Source organism: Micromys minutus (assembly GCF_963924665.1).
Source record: "Micromys minutus genome assembly, chromosome: 7".
Taxonomy (NCBI): domain Eukaryota; kingdom Metazoa; phylum Chordata; class Mammalia; order Rodentia; family Muridae; genus Micromys; species Micromys minutus.
In genome coordinates, this window is record NC_137976.1 from 25211074 (window position 1) to 25233306 (window position 22233).

Genomic DNA, 22233 nt, shown 5'->3' on the forward strand with positions numbered 1-22233 from the left:
TACAAAAAGAAAACCAAAACAGAGAAGCATCAGTAGGCATTGTCTAGAAAGGTGACTCTCTCGGGAAAACACATGCTATTTGTTCCCTCAGATGACTATGATTAGTTTCCTCATCACACAGAGACAAATTAAAAGGGTTGCTGTGGTGCACAACAATCATCCACTAAATAAAGTCAAAGTTAATGATAAAATTGAGTTCTCTTTGTGTCTGATTTTCATCTATCTGCACTCAATTAGAAATGAGCTATCAAAGAAAGCTGCCCATTAGCGGTTAATTTATAATGACTTCTGCTACCATTGGTGACTCACTGGAAACCACTGTGCTGGTCTTCAGCTGAAAGTCAAAAGGGAAAAGAGAACTACAGAAGCTGCTCCCCCTGTGACCCTGACATGGAAGCTCTGGTGCATGGAGATCAGTTTAAACACAAATAAGCTGAATGAGTTTGGATCTAGACATTAAAAAGAGACAGGAGAACATTTTTCATCTTTTGCTGTAATTTACTGTCCCTTAATTAGACAGGGGTGTACAAAATACAGTCCAAAATTTTTCTATGTCAAAATGGCTATTCTTCAAGGTTTGAGAAGGTATTCAATGAGCTCATGTGGGTTAGGCCTAGAAAGAACATTTAATTATTAATTTTCAGTAAGCATATCATCATGTCCTCACTGGTACCTCTCTCACATAAATCACTGAGCATTCTGATCCCTAACATATCCAGTATAAACATATTTTGACAGCTCCTATCTTAACAGGTATTCACCACAAAATCAAAGTACTGGGCCTTGTTCATTTATAAACATGTGACTTGCATTAATATTAAAGCCACCTTCAGTCTTTATTTGAACTAATAAATACTTGAAACCATTTTCCCAGATTTGTATACATTTACTTTGATATAATCTATATTTCTTACAAAAAAGGTTTGTAAAGTAATATCTAAAAACAAAATGAGAAATGGCAGTAGTTCAGACAGTAATAGTGAAGGCTGAGTACTACAGGGCCATGGATATTTATTATTTAGCTTCTGGATAAAGAAAGAATGAAGAAAGAAATCCACTAAATAAAAATATTTTAAATCTTTGAGAGTTATCGTCACTTTTCCATTGTTGTGATAAAACAAAATGATTATGATGACCTTTAACAGAGAAAGTTTACTTGGATTTACAGTTGTAGAGACCGAATAGCACACCTTGAAGGGAAAGGTATGTATGGCACCAGTCCACATGCATGCTGGCTGGCAGAGCAGGAAGCTGAGAGCTCACATCACAAAGTCAAGTCATGAGGCCGAGAAGTGGGTGAAGGCTTTAAACTCTACTTCCAGCAGAAAGGCTGTACCTCCTAAACCTTCCCAAACAGTGTCACTAGCTGGAGACCAATAATTCAAATGCCAATCCTATGGGGGACATTTTACTCTCAAGGCTCCATTGTACAAATAAAGACTTTCCCAGAATTAAGAAAACAAACTGAGGTTAAGGATATAGCTCAGTGGTTAAGCTCTTAACCAATAGTCATGATAACTTGCACTTAATCTCAGACACACAAAAGCACACACACACACACACACAGTTATTAAAGGTGAATATACTATCCATTCATGAACACAATAAACATAGGCTCATTCCTACAAATCAGACATTACCAAGCCTCCAAAAGTTTACTGTGTAAAAAGGGAAGTTTTCTGATCAATTACAGACAGGATTATAGATTGTTCTATGGATGGAGCAGATATTGGTCGCAGCAGGAAAAGGAACAGATTCAAAGTTAGAAAGGAAAAAGATACTCAGTGACAAGGAACTGGAGTTTGATGCTATAGCTAGCATCTCCCCATAAGTACTGGTTCTTTCTAAAGCTATAAAACTGGGAAAAGCCACTCTGTATAAAATAGATATTGTCTGGACTGCTCTGAGAGAAGACCAAATTAATTAGACCTAGATAAAAACACAACAAGTAGACAAGTATGGTTCATATAGGCAATAAAGATAAAGCTGAAGTGGAAAGCAAAAGGCAGAAGAGGGGGTTCTGGGCAAAGCCATAGGGCATGGAATTCCCAGTAGAAGTGTAAAGCACACTGACAGGAAGACCAGTAAGTGCTTACTTAGACAGAGCAGTTCATGAACTATCAAAGAGAAACGTACCAGAGAATATGAAAATTGTACCCTAAGTTTCCTATCCTTAAAAAATCTCATAGAGAAGTAAGTAAGCCAGGGAATGTCATCACAAAATGTTTAAAACAGTAGAACTACATGGAAAGAATCCCATGTCTTAGTATGATGGCCATGTGGAATAGTGTACGAAAACTGGAAGAGGAAGTGCAAAGTTTTATTAAGATAAGGCCATCTTTAGAAAATAATATGAAACGGAAACTGTCTTAGGGCACATGGTAATAAATGGTTTGCTCTGTTTTGTTTGTTTTTGTATTGCACTACAAATTCAAGAGTGGCACTGCCATTGTCCCTTCCTTCCTTGTGTGCAGAACTGACAGTGAGGTGCTCCTAGTCCAAAAATACCATAAAATTCAATACTTGATAACTTCTGTATTAGAAAAGAATATTCAACATAAGATTGTTTTTATGTTATAGGTATAAACATAAAATACAAAGGAATATGTTAGGGTAAATACAAATGGTAACTTTTTAACCCACACTAGTGCAGCACCATTAGGGCCACATGGCACTGCAGGGTATCTCTGTCTCAGCAGCTCCATGCTGCCCCCAAGTATTCTTAGACCCAGGTAGTCTGTGGGCCACCCTCTCACAGCTGTCTCACTGCTAGCTGGGAACTTTGTTCACATTTTTTACAGCCCAGTAAAACTATGACTCAACAATCTATAATTTATCAAACAGATTTATACGTTAAATTCTCAATCCACAATACATCCACACAATAAGCTTACAACCCAACCATTTGACAAAGATGGAAATGGCCCCCCTAGATAAAACAAATTGACCCACAGAAACCCTTAGAAATAATCATATCTATCTATCACCAATTAAGACAACCTGGGTCTAAGCCTCCTCCTTTGGCACCATCTTGATTCTCCCTCCTTCTACTTCTCTCTCACCTTGCCAGAATTTTGTCCCCACCACACTCTCTATGGTCCAATCATGTATCTCCATGACATAATAATGCCAGTCCTCATCTGCATATACACATCAACCTACAGGAATACATCTACTTTTCCACTTAACTTTACAGGTACAAGGATAAACATATAAAACATATAAAGAAATAATATATATTTACAATTTTTGTGTTTCCTATCAATATCCTAAAGAATTTACAAGCACATGCACAAACACATACACGAAAACAAAGAAGGAAGAGTCCATTTTTAACAGGGCTTTATTTTCATCTACAGAAAAGATGCCCTTCTCTGCTACTTTATTTGGGCTCATTAACTTTCATTGTATTTGCAAACACAAAGAATCATCATCTCAGTGGTAAAGACAACCATCTAATTCTACCTGTGCACTCTCACAAATATTAGATGTTTCAGGGCCTTAGGGTTGATTAAGTTGAACTTGGTAAGAAATGAAGTGAATGGGGATTTTCTGTGGGTCACAGAAGAAAAAATAATATATCACATATAATAAGTAAGGTCATCACATGTGACAAATAATATGGCCAGAATCTCATGATTACCATACAGTATGGGAATTCAATGACCCAGTGGAGGTCTCAAATCATTAAGTATTCTACTGAGCAGATCTGCTCTCAGCTTCCCACATCTTAAAGGAGTTATTTTGAAGTTAGAAATAAAAGGGACAAATTCCCCATGGATTGTTTTCTCTCCTGAGCAAATAAGCAGAGAAAACAAACAAACAAAAACAAAAATCAAAAGAAAGAAATCATAAATTGCAATGACATTTTATAAAACTGGAAACAGTTAAAAGGATAAGAAACTAAACAGAAAGGCAAAAATGGGTTAGAGAGATGGCTCAGTGTTTATAGCACTTATCAATCCTGCAGAGGACCTGGGTTTGATTCCCAAGAATCCCACAAGATAGTTCATAATAAAATAATCCTTTGCTGTCTTCTGACTGACCTACATGAGTACAAGGCATGCATGTGGTACCTATACACATATGAAGGCAAACCTTCATGAACATACATTTAAAAAATAATGATGATGAAAAAAGAAAGGCAAATATATAATCTGACTTTAGAGAGGAAGAAGTCAAAGGACCAGTTTACCAGCCACACCAGCAAAGGCCCTCTGAGACTCAGCATCCAGGAACCCTTGGGACGAGGAAAAACACATGGCTGCTGGGTGTTAATCTTCTGTCAGTCAAACAGGTCTCTCCATAACCCTGTACACCCCTCAAACAGGAAATCCCAGTTTATTCTCTGAAAACTACAGAATGAGGAGCCTCCAGACTCCTGATCAGTGAGCTCAGATGGCAGGGAATAACCTGAGTGAAAGTAAGTAGACCACACTTCCATATTTATTACTCTTAGGTCCTCACCAATAGACTAGTATACAGCCCTTTCTCTGTGCTGGGGCCACTCTGCCCACTCACTATAATACACTGCAAATTTCAGCTCAAGAAAAGGAAAACATTACGGAAGGAGAGAAAACAAAATAAAACAAAACCCTTCACCATCAATTCACAGCCAGGCTGTTCTTTGACCACCCAGATACCTAGCAGCATCTTTAAAGGCCTTAATAACTCCATCATCATAGATCATTGTGTAGTGGGTATAATAGGACATGTAGAAGTTAAAAGCAAACACAGGAAAATAAGTCCAGATAGAGAAGCCATTAATGATATTACCTAATTTAAAAGTAGAAGCCAACGGCAAATCCTTAGAGATTTTGAGACTATACCCAGTAAGTCAAAGCAGCTGAGAGAGAAGATCATCTTTCAAAGTGTAACAGAAAGCCAAAACAATGCAAAGTTGAAGAGAAAAAGAGATTTGTTGTACAAATATTAGGTATCCTTAAAATCATGAAACAGTGGAAGGAGAGGAGAATTGGCTATGATGGAGAACATGGAATGTTCTAGAGATGAAGGATCAGAACTTATCAGATCAATCTTCTTAGGCAATGACTGACAGGAAATTCTCCTGTGTTGCATCCCTAGTGCAGTCTCTTTGTTGCATCTTTTTCCAATCAAGCTTATTCTGGGTCTCAGTCACTAATTTTAATCTACTTCATCTTCTCCCACAGACTCTTTCACAAACGATTTCTCCTGTCTGCTGACAGTTAAGGGTTAATATTCTGTCATCCACAATGCTAAACAATGGAGGTCAGGCTGTAGACAAGGATTCACAGAACATGTTACAGCATGAGATTTTAGATCTGGGACATGTTTCCAGTTCTCCTTTATGTGGACGGACACTCCACTCTCTCTCCTTCCGAACCCTCATCCTGACCTACAGTGGAGCACACTTCAGAATACGACCCATGCACTTTAGGTAGACTCTGATGAAGACACAGCATGCAATAATGCATTCACTTTTGTAAACTGACATTTAAGAAGTACAATCTTCTTTTCCAGCAATACAATGAAGGACAGAAATAAATAAAAATGATTTCTACCTTTTTTTTTCAACTGTCAAAATTGTGAATGTAGCTATTAGGTTTCATGCTTCTTTTCATTGCTGTTACGTAAGCTATGCCTTCCATGGCTTGTTGTTGTGGCAGCTTTCACTGATAAAACAGATAAGCCTTTGGAAATGTTTAAGGCCTGGTACCAAGAAGCCTTTGGTGCATTTCCTCTTACTGATTGGTAAGTAATAGTTAAAGTAAATAAATATAATAGGCAGTGAAAAGAAGTTAAATCTAAATGTCATTGCTAAACTTTTAGTTTTAATTAGAATAGTAAAAAAAAAAAGAAAGAAAGAAAGAAAGGGAAGGAGATGGGAGGGAAGGGGAGGGAAAGAGGAGAGGGAGGAAAGTAGAGGTGAAGCAGGAGGTAAGGCTAGGTGAGGCCAGCAAGGCAAGGGCTAGTATATGGGAAGAAAATCTTCAATTTGCCATGAATGGATTGTTCAGTCTACCTTCCTGATTCCTTCACCCATCTCTGATCTCTGATGCACAGGGCTGACCTCTGAACCCTATGCCATGGAATTCTGATTCCTAAGAGCTCTGGCCAGTGTCAGGCTCCAACAAGATACTGGAGATGAAAGGGGAGTGGGGGAACAGATCAAAATCTCCTTGATAAAAGGCTATTACAAAATACCTTTAGTTCTCAAATGAAGCCCAGTGCTCCTATCAAGACGGTGGAGTCCTCCCACAGAGTTTCCAGTTACTGAATTTTTTTCTAGTGGCAGAGAAGGGGTTACATTATTGTTTTTATTGGATATTGTATTTATTTACATCTCAAATGCATCCCTTGCCTGGTTGTCCCATTGCAAACCATCTATTCCATTCCCCCTCCCCTGCTTCTATCAGGATGCTCCCCTAATCACCCACCCACTCCCACCTCACCACCCTGGCAGTCTTCTACACTGGGGAATTCTTAAGACTTCTAACTCAGTGGTCTTGTGAACTCTCCAGTTTTTTCCTTGCATGCTCACATATGAAAATAGCTTTCTTGAAAATAATACCAATTTAAAGTGTACTGTTTGAGTGTGCTATTTGCTTCCCCCTCGGAAGCTGAGTGCGTGCACACCTTTATTTATTCAGGGCACATAAGAATGACTTTCTTCCTTTGGGCACTCAGATCTACTTCTAAATGCTTGAGCATCACTACCCCGTGTGTGTCTTAGTCAGGGTTTCTATTCCTACACAAACATCACCACCAAGAAGCAAGTTGGGGAGGAAAGGGTTTATTCAGCTTACACTTCCATATCTGTTCATCATGAAAGGAAGTCAGGACTGGAACTCAAGCAGGTCGAGAAGCAGGAGCTGATGCAGAGGCCATGGAGGGATGTTACTTACTGGCTTGCTTCCCCAGCTTGTTCAGCCTGCTTTGTTATAGAACCCAGGTCTACCAGCCCAGGGATGGCACCACCCACAATGGGCTAGACCCTTTCCCCTTGATCACTAGTTGAGAAAATGCCTTACAGCTGGATCTTATGGAAGAATTTCCTCAACGGAGGCTCTGTGATAACTCCAGCTTGTGTCAAGTTGACAAAAAACCAGCCAGTACACCCTGTAAGTTTCTGTACCATTATACACATCACACAATGAATATATTGTTTATTCATGTTTTAATCCAATTGAACTTTCTATTTTAAACACATGCATTCTATATGCATGTTAGTGTGTATGTGTATGTGTGTGTATGTGTGTGTGTTCACTTACATGTCAAGAACAGATAAGTAAATATGATACATAAAAAGGATACTTAATAACTATGAAAATTGCTAACTTCTTTTATCTAGATTTAATAATGGTACTATCAATATACATTTTAAATAGTGAACAAAATGTATTAAATAGTTTACACTGAAGTACAAAGAACATGAATAATATGAGTATAATTATACTTCAGGAAAGTGGTCTTCTTTGTATCTTTAAGCGTGTGAAGGTTTCATTTATTTTGTGCCATTTCTTTAAATATTATTCAATTATAAAAATCGAAAGGTGTTATTTACAACATGATATAAGTAGTTAAAGACTTTTTTTCTATAGTTCAGTTAAAATTTTTAAGTGTTTTGCAGAGAACAAAATTATAACTTCAGCTGTAGATAATGCTTATTTTGTTAATGGATACAAGATAATTCATAAGAGATTTTCACAATAAAAAAGGTCAATCCCTCTGTGGGTGAAAATAAATTTTCAAGTCCTCCTTAAACTACAGCTCTTAATTGACAATACCCAGGGATAGCATCAGAGGTAAGGAGCCAAAAAGTTCCTGTCAGTTGACTTTTACAGAGATTTTAATAGCTTCCCCTAAAAGGTACATCCGTTTCCACACATAAATAAATAAGTATGTCATTGTTTAGTATTCAGGAACAGCTAAGTGTACCCTTATCATTGAAATGTCTAAAACTAGTAATAATGTCTTGTATCAGAGTTTCTAGTTAATTATCCTCACCATAAAATTTAGAGTTTCATATTGAAGTAAGAATAGTATACCTAATATTTAGTTAATGAGAGAGAGAGAGAGAGAGAGAGAGAGAGAGAGAGAGAGAGAGAGAGAGACAGTACTCTGCCCATACATATGCCTGCATAACAGAAAAGGGCACTAGATCTCATTATAAATGGTTATGAGCCACCATGAGGATATGGGGAATTGAACTCAGGCCCTCTGTAAGAGCAGCCAGCACTCTTAACCTCTGAGCCATCTTTGTGACACTAAAGCAATAATTTTTAATTATTAATTTATTAATTATTAACTATTAACAATTAATTATTAATTATTAAAACCCAGATGAAAATGTAAAAAAAAAATTTCAACCATGAGATAATAATATCTGCTAAAGTAATTTCAAACATTATTTGGCGTGATTAAGGTAGACCACTTTTGAAAAACCAGCATAACGTAATATGTAGCCCAGGGAGAACTTCATAAAGGCCTTCAGTCAGAGTAAGGAGGGAGACACCCAAGGTGTGGTTAACATAAAGCATTCATCCCTGGAACAGGCTAAGTAATCCTTATCAGAAAACTTAGGAACATCTTTTTAATACTTGCATATAGATGAGGCATCTTAGAGAGGAAATATAAATCTAAACACCAAGTTGATACCTAGTTCATCTCTGTTTTACACGTAGCCTGAAGATAAGCAGTAGGGATTCTGGACAGTTTATGTAAGAAGGAAAGTCTCATGGTATGGAATTTTGCACTATGTCATCATGTCAGCTCTCAAAAGGCTTCTGACTCTGAAGATTTCCAAGTTGAAATTTTGGATTTGAAAAGCTCACAGACAGATTTGATTATTTTACCACTTACTTCGAAACCACATTTTAAAATTCATTTATTCAACACTGAATTTTAAGAGCCTGGGAAGTATCTGGGCTCATAAAATTGTCTAAATAAAATAAAGGAAGAGTGATATAATATATTTGAAAGATAGTACATCCACACAGTTCTCAAAGCAGGCAAACCCATGGAACTAAGAAGGAGCCAGGTATTGAATATAGTCCTACAAAATTAGCCTTCCATGGGCTCATTGGTATTATGGTACACAGTTAAGACTAAGTTAGGGGCAGGTTTAGCTATATGCAAATACATCATCAAGAAAAAAAAAAAAGAAACAAACAAAACTAGAGGGGGGAACATACCTTCAGTTTGGACCCATGAGGTATCGGGGGAGATTTATTCTGCTTGGGTGGGATATACAGCTCCCACTTTCCATATTCCAGCTTCTTATATGGGTGAGAAAATGGATTCCAACCACCTAAACACATAAAGATCATGTAACAATAACTTGTGAGGACTAGGAATTTAAAGATATAACACAACACTGACCTGTAAAACTAAAGTTGCTTAAAACAAAAAACTGTTCTCTAATAACAATCAAACTATTCTATGAGCCACTTAGAAAAACATTGTACAGTTAAAAATGTGTAAAAAAACGCTTTCCTGAGGGAGCAAGTTGCTTAGAGGGAAAAGGTTTTGCCACCAAGTTTAAAGACATGAATTCAATACGTGAGCAAACACAGTAGAAAGAACAAACCAATTCCTAGAATTTGTTCTAGGACTTTGTTACACATGCCTTAGCATGTGCAACCAGACAGACACAGACATATACAGACACACATGTATGTCTGTATTCATGCACATAAATAAAATTTTTAAGTACAAGTAAAAAAAATTTTAGATTGCTTCTCGAAGTTTACCTTCTAGTTTACTCTAATTAAAAATAAATTTTATAATTTTCAAATATACTTTCAAATTTTAATCCATTTGTCTGTAACTATAATGTTTTAAAAAGTCATTTTAAATAAATACCAAGAAAGAAAAATTATATGAGCAAGAAGAAACATTCTAGTCTATTAGATAAGAAGTCTGCATGTTCACAGAAGCTTATTGAAATAATTTATATGTATGCAAATTTCTACGAATATGAATTAGCTTTAAAAACTATAAAGAAATGCCTCAGTGAGAGAGGAAGAAAGTTAACCTGGAATATGGAGTAATGGGACTCGATGCTTCAGATGAGGGAGAAAACCCTCTATAAGCAAAAGTCAACCCTTGTGTATGGAGAAGAATTTAGTTACAACACATAATATGCCAGAGGTATGAGAGCAACTGTTTACTAAAAATAAGAGAAATGGATCAAGACCTTTGAACACAGCCCTAAATCATTCAAATATGTATGTCAAATCTAAAAAACAAAACTACAATACCTGGGAAGAAAACAGAGAAAGGTGTTTACAACCTTAGAATGAATAGGGGAGATCTGTTTTGCCCCCCCCCCAAGGCAGCAAATACTAAAAACATAATTAATTAATTAGCTAATTAATTAAAATAGTAAAGAAAAGCCTGCTAAATTCAATCACTAAAACACAAGTTTATTTCCATAACAGGATAACAATGCAATCTAACACCTATATTCAGTCATTCAGGGAACAGGATAGAAGCATTTGAAAAACATAACAAGAAACAAAGCAAGAGCAAAGCCAGCAAAGAAAATATCCAGAGGTTAAAAGTTTCAAAAGATCAAGCATCCAATAAGGACAAAAAACGACAATACTACAGAAGGTAAATATGACTCAAAAAAACTTGGCACTCAAGTGATACTAACTCAATATCCTAAGGGGTCTATTCCCAGGCAATATCCTAAGAGAGCTTCCGGAGCAAGCATGAAGATCTGAGTTCAAATCCCCTGCACCCACGTCAAATTCAGGCATGACTGAACATGCCTATGATGTCAGTGTTGATGGTGGACACTGAAAGATTCCAGGAGCTTCCTTGGAAGGCAGTTTAGCAGAAGCAAATTAGGCAAAGGGCAGCAGAGGAAGATACTTGATGTCCTGCTCCAGCTTGTGTGTGTATGTGTAGATGTCCACAGTACACATGCACATCGGAATACATAGGCTCACACAGGCACATACCACACACTGATGTTCTACACAAGAGCGGTGTCCTGTCTGTTGGACTTAGATAGGAGAATAGAAGATGAGAGAGACCCAGACATGCAGGGATATGTTGAGCAGAGCACTTTGGCTTTGATTTGTTTTATAGAGTTTTCCTGTTGGAATCCTCAAAAAAATTTATTGTAAGACAATCAAATGACTTCAGCTGCTAAAAGGAAATAGGTTGGTAAATAAATAAATGCTTTGATTGTCACGGTATTATCTTCATTTCAGTAAAAGTAGAAATTAATGAAAGAAATTTAAGGGGAAATGTAATACAACTCAATTTATCCCAAATAACCATAAGGTTAAAGAGAATAATCAGTGTCCCAATTACAGCCTGTTTTGAAAAGAAATGAAAATGGCATATATCCAATGATATTGTTACAGCCAGAAAAATAATGAGAGAAAACTTCTCTCATGCTGTTGCACATCCGATCCATGGAACACAGAAAATGATGTATCTGTCTTCTCAGTCCCCTCAAAGATCATTCAAGTTCTGTTCTTGATGCACTGAAGAGTTTATTTATTGCATGCTGGGAATCCTTAGGGTGCTAGAGCTTAATTCTTCTCTCAGGAACTCTGGCAAAGCAACATAGGCTTGGTGTGTGATTAAAATGATAATCCCTGGTTCTGCCAAGGATATGGGTAGTTGGATATTTCCCTGTGCAGCAGGTAGGAGTTGAAACTGCCCACCCAGAAAGTAGTTTGCTAATCTATATTTGGAGTCATAAATATGCTAAGCTCTCATGCCCTTTGCCTGATAGAGTCACTTTATAATTGATAGTAAAGAAAGCTATTGGGGCTGGTGTTTCTGCACCGAGACGTGACATCATGAGATTTCATTACAGCACTTGTGGAAAAGTGGGGAAGTCCTGGACTTGTTCAGCTGGCTTCAAGGCAATAAATATTTTGCTTGTCTTGTTTCATCTATTTCTCTGCTCAATGTATATATAATTTTTTCCGATGTTAGAGAAAATCATCGTATGTGTTATTTCACATTCTCATTTTGGTTTTAATAGCTTTATAACATGCACATCTCTATCCATTACTTTCTACATATTTCCTGAGGCTGGCATAGAGGTATTTGTCTGTTCGCCTACAAAATGAGCTTTGTAGTTTCATGTCCACCTGCTCTGATACATCTGTAACTTACTCAGATGACACCCTATTGTTCCTCTCACCCATCTGCTTGGGTTTGACTCATTCTGCAGCTTATTCAAAAATTTCTTGCTTATTAGCATTACCAATTTTTGCCTCTGCAATTAATTCTTCAGTGAGAAGTTCGAAATAGACTCTCATATTGACTTAGGGAAAAAAAATAAACAATAAACATCAGCCCATATCTTAAAACATCTTTGAACATCAGTTCAGTTGGTTCCCAGAGATAGGTTCTAACAACTATAACTATAAAACATTTCAAATAAACCAAGGTAAATTTCTGCGACCTCGTGCTTTAATACAACACTCGATATAGATGGAACAAAAGGAAAATGCAAAACCACATGTTTTTCAAGAAAAACATGGATAAACAAAACAATACCCTGTCAAGAAATAAACAGCAATTTTAAAAGAGAACAAAATAATTGAAAATCCATATACATGATAGTTTCCTGAGTCTAAAATATCAAAATAATGTTTTAAATGTAATTATTAAAATGACCTTTTGGAGAAAACAGGGGATCTTAATAGATGTATCCACTAGAGCCATGGCCAATGAGTACACAAAGGGAAGGTCAATGCACTTAATCATGGGCACATAAAAATCGCAATGAGATGCTATGCTCAAAGGCAGCATGGCTGGAGTGAAACCAGTAGATACCAAGTAAAGGAACAAACTTTAAACTTCAAACATTGCTACTTAAAGAGAAAAGCAAAGTAACTATTTTGGAAAACAGCCTGAAAAATCGTTGTACCCAAATTCAACTCAAATGTGTATACCCAAGATATAGGAGGGCAGATTATGCTGATTAAGTTTTTATCAAATTGATATAAGCTGGAGTCATCTTGGAAGAGGGATTCTCAGACTAGGAATTACCTGTGTACAGGACTATGGAAAAACCTATGGGACTTTTTTTTTCTTTTATAATGAATGAGGTGGAAGGGCGCAACCATGGGCAAGAAGGTACTGGGGTGTTTAGGAGAACAAACTGAGCAGGCCGGCCGGAATAAGGCAGTAAGCAGTGCCCCTTCTTGGTCTCTCCTCCTACTTCTCTGCTTGAGTTGTTAACTTGGCTTCCCTCAATCACAGGCTGCAATCAGAACATATAAATGAAATAAATCTTTTCTTCCCCTGGTTTCTTTGGTTGTGATGTTCATCACAGCAACAGAAAGAAAGCTACAACACAGATGTCTACACAAAGCCTTGTATGTATAGTGCTCTATGTAATATAGTTCCTAATAATCAAAAGGTGAAAAAAATCAAAACATGGAAGAGATCATCAAAGAAACTATTTGTGCTCACATAATAGCCTATTTGGTCATACAGGGAAATGATATGCTACCATAAAAAACAATGTGGAACACTGTGAAAGCAATTTATATTAGGGAGGGGAAGCTGACCACAAAAGATACATATTTTACACTATGTTACAGAATATTTATGGTAGGCAAACTTACAGGCAAAATCTATATTATTATTGCCTGGGTACTGTGACAATTACAAATGTCACTTTGAATGTATACTGAAAGTCTTTTGAAATTAAAAAAAAATGTTTTAAAATTGAGAATGGTGAGTGTTACCCAAGCTAGTTTTTAATTCTATTGAAAGTGGGGAAATTGTGTTCTTTAAATGTGTAAAATGCATGTTGTAAGAGTTACCTCATATTAAGAACTATCTGAATGAAACTGTTAAAAATAATTCAGAAACAAAGCTCTAGTAGCCTTCCTTTATTTGTTTGTGTTCATTGATCTTTGTCTTGGACCCAAATCAAGTTCTGTCAGAAATATTGTAAAAGAAAAGACCACGTAGGGAGACATATAAAAATTTAACACTAGGAAGATAGCCTGGTCAATAGGTAGAATTTAAGGCCAAATCTGATGGACAAAGATGTCTTTGAAGAGAAAATGACTAAAAGTTTAAAGGCCTGCCAAGATAGAGCAATTTGAGGATTTAGAGCAGGAGGGAGCAGACAAAAGGGTTTGATCCAAAAATAAATAATATAACCATCTTCCCATCGAGAGCCTGTGCTAGCTAGATCTATGCAAATAGTTACGAACAGACGCAGACAACGCTAATGACAACGGCCTTGAGCTTGTATGGGGTTCAAGCCTGGAGACCCACACTTAAGAGGCTAAGACAGGAATGCTGAGAATGTCAGGAAAGCCTGGGCTACAGATGAGGTTTAAACCAACCTAGCCTGTACTATCAAGGGCTTGGGGGGAAGCCTTATCTCAAAAATAGAAAACAAAGGAGGAGAAAGGAGAAAAGACAATAAAACCCAAAATCTTGCATCCTAGAAAGTCTAAACCTTCAAATACACTGGAAGCTAAGTGGCAGAGTAACTATTAGTAAAAGAGAAAACACTAAGGACTATAGAGTCAAGATGATCCAGTAAAAGAAGTTATATGTTGATGTCATCCATGTGAATAAACATTACTGACTGAGTCACGGGAGTGAAGTTGGCAAATATAAAAAATACTATACACTTTCTTTTTTAAGATGACAGGAGCAGAGGCCTAGAGTCTGTCTTCTACCTAACAATACTGGAATAGAGTTTTATTAAGATAAAAAGATAATAATAATGAAAATACCTCAATGACAGTAAGCAGGTGGCCTGGTGAAAATAACTGCTAACTGCAGCAGTGAGAGTTATGTGTTGTCCTTCGTGCTGGACATCCAATATCTGATCTGATTATCTCAAAAGTCATGGGGTCCCCAATGGAGGCGTTAGAGAATGGATTGAAGGAGGTGAAGGGGTTTACAACTTCATAAGAACAACAATACCAACCAACCAGAGCTCCCAGGGACCATCCAAGGAGTACACATGGGCAGACCCATAGCTCCAGCTGTATATGTAGCAGAGGATGACCTTGTTGGGCATCACTGGGAGATGCCCTTGATCATGCCAAGGCTTGATCCTGTGTAGGGGAATGTCAGGGTGGGGAGGTGAGACTGAGTGGGTGGGTAGGTGGGGGAACATCCTCATAGAAGCAGGGGGAGATGAATGGGATGGGGGTTTATGAAGGAAAAATGGGGAAAGAAGATAACATTTGAAATATAAATAAAAAATATCCGATAAGAAAAGTCCTATATAGCTTTAGACATTTTTCCCTTGGTGGATAATAGAAAAGGCTCAAAGAGCGAGGGGAGCAAGGTACAAGTCTCAGTTTCTGACAAAGCCAGGATCTGACTCCTTACCCTGACTCCTGTCTCAGTCTCTTCTTACTCTGACATGGACTATGTATGTTCTAGATCCAGGCAGTATGTGTCTCTACTAGAAATTCAAAAAAAAAAAATGTTTCTCAGTCAGCTTGGGCAGCAACAAGAGATACTTGAACTGGTTTTCCCCTCATGGTCCTAGAAGACAGGCAGCCAGAGCTAGATCATGGAGGTCTTACTACGGGTATTCTTCTTTCCGCAGAGGAGTGCTATCTTCATGCAGCAGTTTCCTGGGGGACAGGAAAGTCTTCTCTCATGAGGCTGTGACTTAGAAGACACTCCTTCCATTCCTAGGAGCTCTCCCCTCAAGGTCTAATTACATCCCAAAGACACCACCCCACAATGCTCTCACAGTGGACACACATAAACACAGGCATGATGGAGCACCACAACACTCCTAACAACCCACAGCCGGCTCACAACTGCACTTCGCCTTTGCACAGTCTCCTGTCTTAGAACCTTACACTCTGGGAAACATATGTGCATGTGGATTTTTTGTTAGTGTATTGTTTGGTTTTCTTCCCTTTTCCTTGTTGGTTTGGCTATTGTGTTTGGTTTTTGAATTGTCTTTTGTTTGTTTTTCTAATAGGAAAGCTTAATCCTCTACATCTCTTTGCTGTAACTTAGTCCATGACTGCTCTACCACAGGAAGAGCAGTTCAAGTCGAAATCCCAGGTGAGGGGTCCTACTGACTGGATAAGTTGTCATTCTTCATTCCTAAATAAGTGACACATAGTTATTCGGGCTTCTCCCTGGAATGTCCAACTTGAATTCTTCCTGTAATGGTTTATTTTGTATAAGATGATCTTACTCAGGCCAACATTGAGGTCTATGTTACTGAGGGTGAATTTGAACTCCTTTTCCTCCAAAAAACTATTGCCTGAGTGCTAGGAATACAGGCCTGCCTGAGTCCTCATGCCCATTTCCAACCTTACATATTAACAAGTTGTGTTATTTTTACAATGAACTGAGCAGGAATCTTGGCATATGGACTTGCAGGAGGTAACTATAAAAATAAATGAATAAAGCAGGAAAAGAAGAACAGAAGAAGGAAAAATGAGAGAAAGATGGATGGGGGTGGAGGTCAAGAAACTGATGTCAAGACAGACAGAAAGAAATTCGAAGACAGAGAAGACACAGAGAGAAATGGTTTGCTTGATCCTATTGGGCAGATCACTGTCTGTCTCAGCAGTAAGTACAAAGCCTGCAGAAGACAGGAGTTCATTATTACAGAGAAAACGGGAGCTGGGAGAGAAAAGGCCGCAGTTGGACAGACATCTAAGCACACCACTCACTGCTTCTGCTCACTGCAGAGGACACAGTGAACATGTTCTCTCTCACTCACTTCTGCCCCATTTCTAATGGGTTGTTTTTGCTTTGTTTCTGTTTTAGCTTTGAAACAGGAATTCATCCTAGATACTGAAGATGGATTTTTTGAAAGACTGGCCAGGGAAGCCCCAGGACCACGGATGTTTATTTCCCAGGCTGGGGTGACAGCTATACATGAGGCCTGGCGTTTCATGTGGGTACTGGGGATCTGAACTTGGGGTCTCATGCTTGCACAGAAAGCACTTTGCTCACTCGGCCACCTCCCAAGCCTCTGATTTTTATTTCCTTCTGCCATTCCTTAAGAATAATTCCTGCCTGAATCAGTTCCTCATAGCTTTTTCAATATGTTATTTCAATCACCTTTCCATGTTCTGAGGATTCTGAACATCCCGTCTCTGTCCTTTTGTTTCCAGCATTCAGACACAATAAATTGGTACAGTGAAGCATCCAAGTCCTCAGCCCAGTTTCCTGAATCCTTCCTCCATTTCTTCAAATAAGATCAGTGCCTAAAATGTCCCAGGCTGAATTCATGGTGATTCCCAAATTTCCAACCCCAGTTGCTATTCTCAGATTGGAACTTCCTTTAAGTTTTTAGTGAAACACTTGGCCAAGCTTCCTTTGGATCTCGTCACTGTTCTGAAACCACAGTGGTTCCAGGAGTAAGAGAGAATGCAGATATCTGCAAGCGAGTTCAGTTAATAGGACTCAGAAGCAGTATTAGTAGAGCTGTCCACAGGAGATACTCTGTGGACATTCCCCCACATACACTCAGACACATAGAGATATGCATGAATAAGTAATAAAATAGGTCTTTGAGGGGAAGAAGAATTATGTCAGAAGTGAATAAAGGACAGACAGCCTCTTCTTTATAAATACATTTCAGGAAGGAGAGGTGTGTCACTTCTGTATACAGAAGCGAGGGCAGCACTCAGGGACCTCACAGGAAGGGGAAATGAACACAGATTTACATTGTCAAAGAGCAAGGGTAAGAAGGAGTGAATGTATTGATCTGCAACATCGCTTTTTATATTATCTTTCATAAGCACCTATAAATACAAATGGCATTAAGAGGAGACATTTGGTGGCCAAAATGTTGCCTCTTGCCTGGCTTCTGTTCTCTCGGAGAAGTCTGGCTAAGTGCTAGGATAAACGAGAACGATGCCATGGTGAAATAAGAGAGGGAGTCCAGAGAGTGCGAGAAAAATAAATAGGTAGGGAATGGGGAGAATGGAATCAGAAGTGTGCAATCAATTTCTGTGCGGTTGGCAACCATGAATCTGTAATAGACAAGAAGTACCACACAAGGCCATGTGATTTTTCCCCCATGGTCCCAGAAGAAAAATTAGACAGCCTGGTGTCTGCAATGCTACAGATCTATAGTGCAGGCATGCTAGAAAGTCAAGGTTGAAAAGACAGGGAAAGCTCAAGAGAAAAGTAAGGAGTCTATTTAGAATCAAAGAAAAGTAGTGAGTAGTCATGGCACACTATGCCATGGACCTAGCAACTAGGAGTAAATGGAATTAGAGCATGAAAAAAAAAATCCTGCATAATGATAGTTCTATTTTTCAAAATCAATTTCAATGGAGACTTCCACTAACTAACAGTAGCTTGGCTCACCTGCACAAGACCTGTATCAGGTCAAAGTGGCCAAAATGTCAGCATAACTGGGAGAAGAGCTGAAGCACCGCCCCTTCCTGAGGGCTACTGGCACTGATGGATGCTGAGAGATAGGAAGACCAGTCTCTCTGTGATCATATTCCCACTGGGCAGCTTCCCATGCTCCTGCAGACGGTCCCCATATACGGGAAGCACTAACTGATCTTAGTAGATTTAAAAAGGGACAGGGACGAGGTGTTAGGGTGGTGCCAGGGGGAGAAAGAAAAGGAAAAAACAGACGTGTGCTTGGGAAAGAAACTTATTGGGGATGATGGTGGGGTTCTAGAAAGGAAATGGGGTTACATGTGATCCTATCCCATTCTGTAGATATATGAAACTCTTGGGTAGAAAATAACAATAATTTTTAAAAGAAGAAGAAAATGATTTTCAACAATTTTCTTCAATTGTTCACCGGCAGCCCCCTTGTCTCATCAAAATATCTGGAATGTTATTGTCTTTCCTTCCTCTGCTTTTATTGGAAGTCTTAAGCACAATCACTCTTGCTGATCCACAGGTTTCCAGTCAAATGAATACCACCACTGCTCTAGGCTGGACTGTGCAACACTGTGTCATACAACACCAGCTGTAAAACTTCGCTACAGCTAACTTGGGCATCCATAGGAGAGACCAGCTGACCTCCCCACATGCAGCCTAAGCAGCTACAGGATTCCTTTGTAGTTCTCACTGTAAGGTATCTAAATTCAGAGATCCAGGTAAAAGGATTGTGAGATCCATCAGTTATAATAACCCATAGCACAAAGTTAACAGTTTTATTTATTTTGCTTTTCATTAAATATTCAACTATCCAATTCGGTTATTACAGTCTGGATTTGGCATAAAAAGTTTCTCTTTTAAGATAGATTCTTAATATTCTTTGTTATAAATTCCAAAACAACATGTATACTAAATAGAATTTATATAATCCATATAAATTAAGTATATTTTGGGTATGTACATGAATTATAATTATTTAATATTCAATAACCTAACACAGAACTTCACACATAATAAAGAAGTCACCAAGTATTAACTACAATAATGCTTCAATGTTTTATGTCAAATCAAGACAATATGAACCTAATTGGGTAGGTGAAAATTTAATAAAAAGCAGGACAAATAAAGACCTCAACTTTGTTTGATAGCTTATAGTATATGGTATCCTTCTTATACCTTAATAATATATAAATTCTTTGTGTTTCATCAAATGATATAAATTATTTAAACACATAAATTCCAATTAACCAGGATCCATATCAAATCTATAACTAAAATGGCAGGAGCATACTAAATTAAAAACCATATTGCTTACGTGTATTTATCATTTAAGATATATTCCTAATATTCTTTGTTATAAATTACAAAATAGCATGCATAATATATAAGTTATATAACTTGCATAAATTAGATATATATTTATATGTACATAGTGATCTTTCAGTATATTATTTCCATTCACATAAAACAATCTTCTATAATACTCAATAACCTGCTTAGATATTTATTAATTGTCTCTATATAAACACTAATGGTATCTAAAATAGACTTCTATACATGACTTATACATTTGGAGCATATATAGTATGTCATGCATTAGACTATGTTCCCTCTTTTCTGAATTCCCTTTTAAATGAACCGATGTGTTTATGAGACCCGTGGGGTGAAAGGAAACTTCAATTGCTGCTCTGTGCCATGCTGAAAGAGGCATAAACTCTCAGGTTTAACTCCTCTCTTTGTAGTACAAGTTTCAATTTGGATTTTAAAAAGCTTTAGGCCATCATTTTTCACATCTTTTCCCACTCCCATTTCAGAAATCAGAGACTCAATTTCAGGAAAATACTGTCACGTTATGTGGAGGCTTAACATGTTCAAGAATAAGGCCAACTGCCATTAAAGAGACATTTTAACTATTTACTATTATAATTTTTAGCATTTAATTTAAGAAAACCATATTTACTATAGAATAAGTCAAACAGACTTGTAAACAGAACTACTGATCAACTTCATAAAACTCTTAAATTTGAAACATAATCATAAATCTGTTGTTCTAATTACTGCCACCTGCTAAGGTCGCCTGACTCTTTTCTTGTCACCACACTGCTAGTTTCTCAGGATTGAGAACTCGGTTTTACTGCACTACTCTTTGATCCGACTGTATGACTAAGCTTTCTTTAGCTTTCAGCTTTTCTTGAGCACTGAAGGCTATGATACAGACATAATTAGGTTGTATTCATTATCCCTAAAATGCTTGGCACCATAAGAATTTTCTATTTCTACTGTTTCCGTATTGTGGATTACAGACATAAAAGAAAAAGAAGACATGCTGGTTGGTAATGGGACTCAAGACTAAATATAAAATTCATTTGCTTTTATGTATATTTTATTAACTTAATACAAATTTTAGGAATTTCATGGTTGAAATAAAGCTCCCTGGTGTCAAATTTTCTATTTGTAGCTGTTGGTATTCAATTTTCCAATAATGGATACTACACGTTTAGGGATGAGGAGTCTGTATTCTTGATCTCTAATACTCCAGTGATAGAACCATTAACAGCAGTTTTCCCTGGGCCTCTTTCCACAGAGCACAGCGGGACCTCTAGAACAACAGAATGCCATTTTCTCTAGCACTATGTAGATCTGAGTGCTCTGAAGCAACAAAATCACTGTGGTGGTTTGAATGAGAATGGTTCCTATAAGCTTAAATATTTGAATACACAGTCCCCAAATGGTGCCCCCTGACCCCTGACTCTTGACTCCTGCCTTTGCCTGTTTGAAGATTAGATATATAGGTAACATCCCTGCCTGTCAGCTGCCATGATGCTCACTGACTCTACCCTGAACTGCAGATTCAAAGGTAGAAGTCTCGGCTTCTTCTCCAGTCCCATGTCTGCCAGCTGTCACCATACTCCCTGCCATGAAGGTAATGGACTAGCTATACCTCTGAGACCGAAAGCCAGCCTCAAAGAGAATGTTTTTTTTATGAGAGTTGCCATGGTCATGGTGTCTCTTCACAGCAGTAGAACACTAAGACAGTATCCCTGCTAGGGTAATAAGCAGGAACACAGAAGTGTGGAATCACCCACACTACAAGCCAGTGTAAACAACTCATCAACACAGATGAATGAGATAAGAAGGAGAGGAAACCCACAGGTGCAATGGCTCCCTTGTCTACCTGCTGCCAAAATGGCAGTTGCTCTGCTATACATGATGCTCTTTGCTATGATGCATGAAAATCCCTAAAACCATGAGCCAAAATAAGTACTTCTTCACTTCAAATTCCTCCCTCAGGAATTCTGACTATGGCTGTGGAAAACTAATTAAAACAACCATGTTCGATTATATAGGAAAAAAAATAGTTAAACTGATATAAATTCAGCTGAAAAACTTGACTTTTCCATCCAAGGCACTCAGAAATTAACACCATAAAGGAATATTCTTCACAATATAGACTTTACTATTCATAGTATTCATTTGGAAACTTCCAAAAAGCAATGCAAAATGAAGGCATGGGAACACCTTGACTCTGAAGGTGCTTCATGAAAGGCACCATGCTAAGAGCACTCAGGAGCCAACTTCCATTTGATCTCACCAGCAATCTAACACTGTATACAGCAACTCTTCCTGCAAGGCTAATAATGTAAGTCTGCCACAAAATATAGCACAGATGAGAATAATCCATCTGCTTTCAACAATGATTTCCAATTTTCTTCACGCTTCGCATGAACATGCTTTCTTACTAAGCTTCCGAGAGTGAATGAGTCTCAATCTTCATTGAGAAAAGATTAACAACTCTATAATGTTGCAATTACCTTCGGGGTAATGATGGCATATTTACAGGAGATTTTAGCTTGTGATTCCTCATCCTGTGGAGATGAGGAGAAAGAAGAACAAATATAG

The 22233-nt window shown here is 37.8% G+C and overlaps 1 protein-coding gene across 1 annotated transcript in view; it reads right to left on the bottom strand.

The window, feature by feature from the left end:
- GBE1 (1,4-alpha-glucan branching enzyme 1) overlaps positions 1-22233 on the bottom strand; it is a 234156-nt gene that overhangs the window by 147219 nt on the left and 64704 nt on the right. The window contains exon 3 of the mRNA XM_080918799.1: positions 9177-9292. Coding sequence (XP_080774925.1) covers positions 9177-9292 — 116 coding nt within the window. The remainder of the gene's footprint in view (positions 1-9176; positions 9293-22233) is intronic.